This window comes from Trachemys scripta, chromosome 6 (genome assembly GCF_013100865.1).
Source record: "Trachemys scripta elegans isolate TJP31775 chromosome 6, CAS_Tse_1.0, whole genome shotgun sequence".
In the NCBI taxonomy this organism is placed as follows: Eukaryota; Metazoa; Chordata; order Testudines; family Emydidae; genus Trachemys; species Trachemys scripta.
Genome location: NC_048303.1, coordinates 75,669,311 through 75,680,426, shown reverse-complemented (window position 1 = coordinate 75,680,426; position 11,116 = coordinate 75,669,311). Strand labels below are relative to the sequence as shown.

Sequence of the window (11,116 nt, the reverse complement as noted above, 5' to 3'; positions counted from 1 at the left end):
TCCATGGTTTCCATTGGCTGGGAAAAGCGCCAATCGGAGCTGCCGGAGCCGCGGAGTGGAGCTTGCAGGCGCCGGCAGCATGCAGAGCCCCCCGCACACTAAGAGCCAGAGGGACCTGCCGGGGGTGAGGTGGGGAGTCCCAGCGGTGCTCACCTGGGGCGGCTCCCATCCTGGGAAGCATCCGGCAAGCTGGTCCCTCTGGCTCCTAGGGTTGCGGGTCGGGTGGGGAGTGGCGGGGACAGAGGGCTCTCTGCCCGCTCCCGGGGCCTGCAAGCCCCGCCCCTGGAGCATGTGGCGCTCCTGCCGGCAGGAGGGCGCTGGGAACTTCCCCAGGAAGTGGTGAGCGGCGGCACCGCAGCTGCGGTCCAGACGGTCCCCAGTATCGGGACAAAGGGCGTCCCGATCAATGTAAGGTCAGGATGCGGGACAAGTCCCCTAAAATTGGGACTGTCCCGATAATATTAGGATGTCTGGTCACCCTACCACTTCCAGTGGATTCCACTAAATCCTGAATATCACCTGGGATGTGACACTTGAGTTCCTGCTGTCACTCACCCACTACCCTCATCCCTTCCACATCATTTTCCTTCTCCACCTTATTTCTTTTCTTTCCTCTCTCTCTTTTTGCCTTCTGTTTAATAAAAGTCTAGTTCAGTTGGTCAAGACTGTCTCTTTTGCAACAATGCCGTGAGCCTGTGACCCAAGAGGTAGCTAAAAGCAATGTCAGGGTATGTCTACACTACCTGCCGGATCGGCGGGCAGCAATCGATCCAGCGGGGGTCGATTTATCGTGTCTAGTCTAGATGTGATAAATCAATCCATGAGTGCTCTCCCGTCGACTCCTGTACTCCACTGCCGCAAAAGGCACAGGCAGAGTGGATGGGGGAGTGGCAGCAGTTGATTCACCGCGGTGAACACCACAGTAAGTCGATCTAAGTACGTCAACTTCAACTACGTTATTCACGTAGCTGAAGTTGTGTAACTTAGATCGATCTCCCTCCCGCCCAGTGTAAACCAGGCCTTATACAGCTCAATGCTGTACAAATTTGCTAGGTCTTGGAGTGGCTAATAAGATAGGGTGCCGTGTCTATTTTTTTAGCCGTGAAGTTGTGAATAAGAGTCAGCACCAAAGACAGGAGCTGCATTTAATATCACTGTTCTTTTCTGTCCCTTTCTGTGTGCATTTGGGTTATTTTGTTTGTTTTAAAGGAAGCAGAATCAGTTTGCAACAACACCGCCAGATCATCTCAACTATTTTTCTCTTTTCCCCAAGAAGGATCATTGTTATCTATAATACCATCTAAAAACCTGTCTAACAGGCAGTTTCCCCTATAGAAACTCTGTAGTTAGAGCAAAGGGGAATAAGGAATATTGTTAAAATGAAAACCTTACTTAATACAGTACTTCACATTTCAAATTCTTTATTCTTCTTCTTCTGTATCTTTAATAAAGATATATAATGGAGGTAGTTGCCATGGAATTAAGCAGGCCAAAGTCTCTGTATTCAACCCCTCCCAAAACATTTAATTGTTTAGCATTTACAGTCATAGGGCTATGTTAACACCTTTGACTCTCTGGGCCCATTTATTCCATCAAAATTAACACAGCACTACATGCCCCCATCTCTGACACACACCCTGTACCAGGGCACAAGGGGGCGGGGAGTTGAGTAGAGCTGCTTATGGCAGCCCAGCACAATGCTCATTATCAGGAACATTCTCCTTCCAACCAGCTGCAAGCCTTTTACCGTCCCGGTGTGCTGATGTCGCAGGGACTCCAATCTGACTCATAGTTTTTGGGAGTGATGCTTTAGGTCATATTTTTATTTCCTTATCTATAAAAGAAAATTATGTCAGCTGCAGATTTTATCCACAACTACAGTAGCTCTGAAGGGAAAAGCCATAAGCAATACAAATGTAATGTTATATTTTTTCTTAAAAAAAAATTATAAATGAAAGTATTTCAGATTTGGAACCACTTAGGGTGAAAAACACTATGTTGTGATTAATATTTCTAGACACAAAATATTGAGCACATTTTAACTATGTATAAAAATGTTCTTGAAACCCTACTGCTCATTTGCTCATGGTGACTTTATATTTTAATTTATAAGTACCTAGGCTTTGAAGACAGCTCCTTTCTGCTTTTGATCTAGTTGGGGGGTAGGGGAGGATCCTCTTCAACCCAGAGCAGAAAGTGTTATACTGTTAGATTTAATCACAATTTGAAATAAAGTGTATTTGTGAAGAGAGCAATATTTTAAAATTACATGCCAATGTATTTTTTTAAATGTTATTAGTGTATAAAAATGGCAAGCCCAAAATTTCTTAATTGTCTTCCTTCCAGCAGATGTGAAATATAAACAAAACTGGTTATGCAAAAGTATGTTTTTTATCCCAGAACATTTATAAATACATAGCAGCTTTTAAATTTAAAAGGTTTTTCATTTTCTTTCTTCCCCATTTCTCACTCTCTGAAGTTTGAACCTGTGGCATTTTTAGAATAAGCAATTATGACTAAAGAGCCATTATAATGCAAAATTCAATTAAATCATTTTAATGGCATCTGTTCTTGATTGACAAGTGGAATTGATTCCATACAGAGAGCTCCTGTATGACTGGAACCAACTGTTCTCATTTATGTATTTTATTTATTTCCATTTATATTTGTTCAGCCTTTCAGCACCTTTTTAACTGATGACCCTTTAGTATTTCTCCAAATTTTGTCTCCTTTACTTCCCCATGATTTCAGTGGCTTTGTAAACCCATAATTCCTCCATCAGCCAATAATGGGAATTTCTTTTTACTATAATATACTTGGAAGCAATTCAGACCAAGAGCTGAGTCGAGTGCAACAGCTGCAACAGTATCAGTTGGACAATTTCCAGATCCTGATGTTGCTACCTGCCTAGCATTTGGAGATAGGGGGAGGAATGCAACTATCACCTAAACAAAAGGAAGAGGGAAGTGAACCAGCCAGCTGCCCCCTGAAGAGCCAGGAGAGGAAGCTAGCTAGTCACCCTTAGAAGATGTAAGGAGGGCTGGTAGACAGCTAGTGGGACTCTCTCCAAGAAAACAATAGAGGATAAAGAATGGGATTGATACCAGTCTGTTGGAGATGGTGGTGGAAAGCTGAGTAGAGTCTAAAGGTTTGTATAAACTTCAGATAAGCATCCAAATGTCTGTATGCGCCTTATCTAAATCGAACTGGGAAGTCTGAAACTTTTGAGATTCTCCCTTCCCTAATCAAAAATATGCAGGTCAAATTGCAGACAGAACTTATTTTTCATTTCAAATAGAACATCTAATCAGCTTTAAAAACATGTTAATTCTATTTTAAAGAGAGAAAAAAAGCACCACGCAGTTTTTTTCTTGCAGCAGATTTAAACTTCATAGCCTATACAGTTCAAACATGACTGTATTGAGGGAAAAAGCAGGTCAGAATTTCATCCTCCATGCATGAGCAATCACAGACTTCTGGTATCTGGAGAGATGAGAATATATGGGAATATCTGCAATCATTATTTCCTGAGGAATTTTCTCCCGTATGTGTTTTCTTTCTTCTCCATGGCAAAGTCTTTCTCTGTGCTCCAAAAACAGACTATCTTCTGTGGCACCCGTATATACCCCAACAACCTCTGCATGCTGTGTAAAGAAATTCCAATGGTTGCCTATGAAAAAAACTCATTTTTGCCTGAACTAACTCCTTTAATAATTATACTATTAACTGAAAACCCTAATTGATATAACAACCTATTAACAGATGGCTCAGTAAATAGAGGAAAACAAAAAAACAAAAACAACCAAAAACTCTAGGCCAGGGGTGGCCAAACTTACTGACTTTCTGAGCTGCATACGACAATCTTCAGAAGTTCAAGAGCTGGGGCATGCCTGCCTGGGCTAGGGGCTTAAACCCCACTCCTGCTGAAGCCCCAAGCCCTGGCAGCTGTGCCCAGTGAGGCTGAAGCCCAGAGATTCCCCTCCCCACTGGGCAGAAGCCAGAAGCGATGCATGGGGGGGGGGTCACGTGGGGTCACATATGCCCCCAGATTTTTGCCAGGGGGTTTGCTGTCCCCAGGCAATCCAATGGTGCTGCTGGATCCCCTCCCTGTATGGCAGCTGGAGCTGGCAAGCTGGAAGCTGCAGCCATGGGGAGAGGCAGCAGCAAACAGCTGGGAGCAACAGGGAGAGCAGAGGCCCCTCCCTGCAGCTCCCAGCTGTTTGCAGCTGTTTCTCCACTGGGAGCTATGTGGGAGCTGCAGGGATGGACAGCTGAGGGTAAGAGGGGAAGTGTGCCTGGTGGGGAGTGACTCAAACTGTTGGGCGGGGGGTGCAAACCTTTAAATTGTGCCTCCTTTCTCAACAGGTACCAGTTATCTCTGGCAGAAGCCCCTAGTCCCACTACCCCGCTGCAGGGCAGAAGCCATGAGCTTCCCCCAGCCCCAGTCTGGTAGGCAGAAAATGGGGAGCATGGGGGGCTCCAGGAGGCACACATGTAGAGTAAAAGAGCTACAGTTTGGCCACCCCTGCTCTAGGCCAAATTTTCAAAGGGCCTCCCATTTGCATGCACATAAGCCAGTGAATTGACACTGTGCACCCAGCCTCCTGATTTCTGCAGACAAATCCACACCAGAATTGAGCGTTAGACATGTGGTACACATTCCCATATGTGCATATCTAGAGGCTTTCACAGGTACATTTCTTTAAATATCAGGGGGTAGTCATATTAGTCTGTATCCACAAAAACAACAAGGAGTCTGGTGGCACCTTAAAGACTAACAGATATATTTGGGTATAAGCTTTCGTGGGTAAAAAACCTCACTTCTTCAGATGCATGGAGTGAAAATTACAGATGCAGGCATTATATAATGACACATGAAGAGAAGGGAGTTACCTCACAAGTGGAGAACCAGTGTTGACAGGGCCAATTCGATCAGAGTAGATGTAGTCCACTCCCAATAATAGATGAGAAGGTGTCAATTCCAGGAGAGGCAAAACTGCTTTTGTAATGAGCCAGCCACTCCCAGTCCTTATTCAAGCCCAAATTAATGGTGTTAAATCTGTAAATGAATTTTAATTCTGCTGTTTCTCTTTGAAGTCTGTTTCTAAAGTTTTTTTGTTCAAGTATGGCTACTTTTAAATCTGTTATAGAATGTCCAGGGAGATTGAAGTGTTCTTCTACTGGCTTTTGTATGTTACCATTCCTGTCCATTTATTCTTTTACATAGGGATTGTCCGGTTTGGCCAATGTACATGGCAGAGGGGCATTGCTGGCACATGATGGCATATATAACATTAGTAGACGTGCAGGTGAATGAGCCCTTGATGGTGTGGCCGATATGGTTGGGTCCTCTGATGGTGTCCTCAAATATATCTGTTAGTCTTTAAGGTGCCACCAGACTCCTTGTTGTTTTTATTTCTTTAAATGTCCATATATGTATGTAATCATTCACTTGAGTATATTTGAATAATATACATATCTCTATTTGTTTCTGTATACTATGCCTCTCTGGAAGATCAGACTTTGTAGTTGTTAGGCTCCTATCATGCAAACACTTATGGCCTAGACTCCTAGAGTAACTTTATTGATGGGAGCAGCCAATGAGTTCAATAATGGATTACACTCAGAGATAAAGTATACTCACCTGTCTGCAGGATTGGGACTTAGCTAAGGAATATTAATGTAACTCATTATATGTGAATTTTAATTACTTCTAACTTTGCAAATTGATTAGCAAAGCACTTCTTTCTCAGGAAGGACTTACATACGTGTGAAGTTTAAAACAATTAATAATGCTTGAATTATCCAAGCATGTAAAAAAAGTATAAGAAAGTTTTTAAAAGAAGTAAATCTTTTTTCTTGTTTTAATAGTTCTAGAAAGGTTCAACAGATTTTTTTTTTAATTTACCATAAGGCTAAAACAAAGAATGACAAATCTAAGCCTAAAAGGACATATTTTGAGAAAGCTATTAGTGACTGAAAATAAACATCTGAAAATAAACATCTTAGATTTATCTAGTGTCCCTTCTGTGACATTATAGTGACAAGCGGAATATATTACTCAATATTTTAGGGGTCTAAATGTTTCTGAATTTGAGAATGGTTTAAAATGTACCCCAGTGTGTGCTGCTTTACAGACAAAAATATACAGTTCGGTTCATTTTTTGCCACTTTTATGCTGATCATGCTCTGTTGTATATTTATTTTCATTCCTTTAATAACTTAGCCTGTCTTGAGCAAATAAACTTACAGCTTCTCAGTTTCCTTCAACAAAAATGTGTGAGAGAGAATGGCTTTTCTTGGAAAGTGAAACATCCTCAAGAACACATCTCAACCTCTTCTACTTAGGGCTGGTCTACACTACACAGTTCAGTTGAGATAAGGCAGCTTACGTCGACCTAATTATGTTAGTGTCTACACTACAGCCTTCCTCCCACCGATGTAAGTGCCCTACTACACCCACATAATAACTCCACCTCCACGAGAGGCGTAAAGCTTATGTAGATGTAGTTAGGGCAATGCAGTGTCTGTGGCAGGAACTGTAAATTGACAAGAAAGCCTGGTAGCTAGAGCCTAGCTTTCCCCCCGCCCGCCATCCTCTGGAGAGCTGGGTGGCTGGGGCAAGAATGGACCCTGCTCCTGGCTAGGAACCAGGGTCAGAAGCCCAGAGGGCTTCCCCCTGCTTCCAGAGGGTAACAGGGAGCGGGGCACAGCCTGTGAGCCTGTGGGGTAGCCAGGCTCTTGCCAGGGAGCTGCCAACAGAGCTGAGAGACCGGGTTCTCAGCTCCACATACTGCTCCTCTTAGGTTGGTGGAAGTGTTCCTGGTGAGGACGTGCATCACTGCCCCAAGGAGGGTAGTGTGGACGTGCACCACCTAATAATTACTGCGATGGCTGTAAGTTGATCTAATAGGCTGACTTACCTTTCTAGTAAAAAGCAACAAGGGGTCCTGTGGCACCTTATAGACTAACAGAAGTACTGGAGCATAAGCTTTCGTGGGTGAATACCCACTTCATCAGACACATGTGGTTTCATACCCTTAGTCTCTCAACTCAGACCTTCCATTTGTCCCCATTAGTAATAATCCTAGCATCATCAGCTCCTGCAAATCTTTTACTTTTACCTCTATCTATGCAGATTTATCCATTACGACGTTCACAATATCACTCATATACACAACTGCCTCAATACCATCTCTGCCTTATCTCCTCTCACCTCTATTACAAGGTATCCCTTAGAACCACATCTTCAGAATCCATTACATCTAGAAAATTAGAATGTCACAGCTCACCTTCTCACACATACAAAGAAGCACAATACATTCCTACCTTCCAAAAGCTCCACTAGATTATCATTTATTTCAGAATCCAGTTCAAATTTGCCTTCTAAGGAATTGCTTTAGTCAATCTTCAGTTTGCTAAGACTTTACTTAGCCCACCTATTTTGTATTGCATCTTTCAGTAATCATTATTGCTAAATGCCTGTGCAAAGGGAGAGAGAGGGAGAAAGAAGGACTAAGAGGTATTGCCAAGGAAGGAAAGACATGTTTCAGCTGAGATTTCATGAGATTCACAGTCAAGAGGAAGAAATCAGAACACTGGAAGCTTGTTTCTGATGGTACAAGCTACAGAAACAACGAGGATTCCTTGTGGCACCTTAGAGACTACAGAGATAATAAGCGATGGTCACATAAACACCACCCTATACCCAAAACCTATTGACCGTTATACTTACCTACATGCCTCCAGCTTTTATCCAGACCACATCACGCGATCCATTGTCTACAGCCAAGCTCTAAGATACAACCGAATTTGCTCCAATCCCTCAGACAAAGACAAACACCTACAGGATCTCTATCAAGCATTCTTAAAACTACAATACTCACCTGGTGAAGTTAAGAAACAGATTGACAGAGCCAGAAGGTCACCTACTACAAGATAGGCCCAACAAAGAAAGTAACAGAACGCCACTAGCCATCACCTACAGCCCCCAACTAAAACTTCTCCAGCGCATCATCAAGGATCTACAACTTATCCTGAAGGACGATCCCGTACTCTCACAGACTTTGGGAGATAGGCCAGTCCTCGCTTACAGATAGCCCCCACAACCTGAAGCAAATACTCACCAGCAACTACACACCACAGAACAAAAACACTAACCCAGGAACCAAACCCTGCAACAAACCCCAGAGCCAACTCTGTCTGCATATCTATTCAAGGGACATCATCATAGGACCTAACCACATCAGCCACACCATCAGGGGCTCGTTCACGTGCACATTTATCAATGTGATTTATGCCATCATGTGCCAGCAATGCCCCTCTGCCATGTACAGTGGCCAGATCGGACAGTCTCTACACAAAAGAATAAATGGACACAAATCTGACATCAGGAATTACAACCAGGGCTTTGGAGCGGAGCCCGGAGCTGGAGCGTGGAGCAGCGGAGTGCAGGTTTTTGCCTGGAGCTGGAGCGGAGCCGGAGCACAGCTCCAAAACCCTGATTACAACATTCAAAAACTAGTAGGAGAACACTTCAACCTCCCTGGTCACTCAATAACAGACTTAAAAGTGGCAATTTCAATGTGAAACTGCAGAACTGGAATTAATTTGCAAACTGGATACCATCAAATTAGGCCTGAATAAAGACTGGGAGTGGATGGGTCATTACAAAACCTAATTTTACTATACTAATTTCCCTCTACCGTTACTCACACCTTCTTGTCAACTGTTTGAAATGGGCCATCCTCGTTACCACTACAAAAGTGATTTTTCCTCCCTTGGTATTCTACTGTTAATTGAATTGTCTCGTTAGACTGACCCCCAGTTGGTAAGGCAACTCCCATCTTTTCATGTACTATATACCTGCTACTGTATTTTCCACTCCATGCATCTGATGAAGTGGGTTCTAGCCCACAAAAGCTTATGCCCAAAATAAGTTGTTAGTCTCTAACAAGGACTCCTCTTTGTTTTTGCTGATACAGACTAATAACATAGCTACCACTCTGAAACCTGTCACAAGCTACAGAGTAAAATATACTTCCACCAACAGTGGCAAGATGGTGCAGAGACAACAGCAAATACAGTTGCCTGGCCAGATTTTCAGAAGTGAAGACAATGGGAACTGAGTGTGCCCAGCACCTTTGGAAATTAGGCCACTATTATAGTGTTAACAGGAGGAAATATTTTTCTGGTTCCACTACCTTTAAAGTGAATTTCCTGTTCTTCATGTCTTCTTTCCAGGGCATCACGTAATGCGTTGGAATCATCCCATGTTTGTGTGATAACTTTGGCAAATGGCAGTGAACAAGCCTGTGGGACAAAACATTTAAAAAAAGACAGTGTGGCAGTGTTAGGAGAGAAGACTGGGTTGGGTTATTAACTGAAACAAACGAGTGCATATAATTCATAGAGAGGGAAAGTCTTTAATATAATTATAATTAATAAAAATATTGCTTCTTCCCTTACCGCCAGACAAGCTTATTATCTAACTGAAATTTCATGTTTTCCTAGGACACTATGCTGAACTAACAAATGTTTTTTCTTCCGTATTTAGCATAACAGTAAAGAAATTAATTTGATCTCATAAATTGAGGAGCATGATTTCTTATGCTTCCAATCACTGCATGCCCTCCTCACCCTCAGGCTACATCTACACTACAGGGGGGGGTCAATTTAAGATACACAAATTCAGCTACGTGAATAGCGTAGCTGAATTCGATGTATCGCAGCCGACTTACCCCGCTATGAGGACTGCGGCAAAATCGACCTCCGCGGCTTTCTGTCGACGGCGCTTACTCCCACCTCCGCTGGTGGAGTAAGAGCGTCGATTAGGGGATCGATTTCTACCCACCGATTCAGGCGGGTAGTGTAGACCTAGCCTCAGGCAGACACCAGACAGGAGCAGAGCTGGCTTTGTACGCTCGCACAGCTTGGGGCTAGCAGGGGCATGGTTTGTGAGCTACTCCTCCATTTGTGGTGGGACCCTGGGGTCTGCATCTGGCTGAGTGTGGTCCTGGTGCTCTACTCTATATGTAGAGTGCCTATGGGAGCGCTTCTTGGGGCAGAGGAGAAGGTTGTATTTCTGTCTATAAGCCCAGGATACAAGGGGCCTACCTGACACTTCCCAGGCAAAGATGCTTCCTGCCCTGAGGACGGCAACAATCTAGTTTAGAAACAAGGCACAGAACGAGGGGTGTCTGCTAACACCAGGCAGTCTGAGGCAGGGCCAACCTAGGTGCTGGAAGGTCCCTGCTCTGGGGAAAGCCCTGGCAGCTGCCAATCAGAAATCTCTGCCGACCCGCTCCCTCAGACACGTAGGAGGAAATAGGCAGAGAAGGGGCCAGCGGGACGGAGAGGTGACTGATGCCGCTTCAGGGAGAGCTCAGAGATTAGTAGGGTGGCCCCCATTAGCCCCTCCAAATGCGGATACGGGAGTGCGGAGGGGATATGCGGGTACGGGGGTGGGGGAGCTGCTGGGCGCAGCAGCCCCATATTCCTCCTCCTCACCCTTTGAGGTCCGTGTTGGTCCCGACGGAGACCATGGCGGCTGCAGCCCACTCCCGACTCCCCGCGGCCTCTCCAGCGCCGGGACCGCTCGCAGCGCGGGGTCGCTCCGGCGTGGGCGCCTTTGTGATGCAGCAGCCGCCGCCGCCGCCACCGCCCACGTTCCAGAAGGTGGCCAGGCTGGGCGGGCGCGCGCGGAGGGCAGGTGTAGCTCCTCTGCACTGCACCTGCAAACAAGCCAGGGGATGGGCTTGCTCCGGAGACGGAATTGCCCGAGGTTTCAAAAAGAAGGGGCAAGATACCCCCCCCCCCCCAGTCACCAGAGGGGAACCACAGACCCTTCCTGCTGCAGATGTGACTGTGGCAGAGGCGAGAGGGGGGCGCTGAGCACAAGTAAGGGAGAATGTGCTCAACCACCAGCACTGGAGAAAGGTTGACCCTCCACCCTTAAATTCATTCCCAGTACCTAATGGGACGCCTAAGTATTCCCTTAACTAGTACGTTTCCCAGAACAGTTGGCAGGCAGAAGGGACCCTTGTGAGCTAAGGGTTAAAGGGAGATACAAACAGGGAAGAATGTGCATGGAAAGGGTTAAAGTGATTAACCCCAT

The 11,116-nt window shown here is 45.0% G+C and overlaps 1 protein-coding gene across 1 annotated transcript; it reads right to left on the bottom strand.

Annotated features, from left to right (window-relative positions):
* Positions 1 to 952: 952 nt before the first annotated feature.
* On the bottom strand, positions 953 to 10,651 carry TEX43 (testis expressed 43). The gene is made up of 3 exons (XM_034774205.1): positions 10,510 to 10,651; positions 9,204 to 9,312; positions 953 to 3,644 (listed from the first exon to the last, which is right to left on the bottom strand). The coding sequence occupies exons 1-3, from the start codon at positions 10,542 to 10,544 to the stop codon at positions 3,438 to 3,440; spliced, it is 351 nt and encodes a 116-aa protein (XP_034630096.1). The 5' UTR covers positions 10,545 to 10,651; the 3' UTR covers positions 953 to 3,437.
* Between the last annotated feature and the right edge of the window lie 465 nt (positions 10,652 to 11,116).

Bases quoted from the DNA above. Each gene is read 5' to 3' on its own strand.
- TEX43 (XM_034774205.1), bottom strand. From the start codon at position 10,544: ATGGTCTCCGTCGGGACCAACACGGACCTCAAAGG. The intron at 9,313-10,509 runs GTGAGGAGGAGG...TTTGTCCCACAG, and splicing joins ACCAACACGGACCTCAAAGG to GCTTGTTCACTGCCATTTGC. The intron at 3,645-9,203 runs GTAGTGGAACCA...TTCTTTACACAG, and splicing joins ACAGGAAATTCACTTTAAAG to CATGCAGAGGTTGTTGGGGT.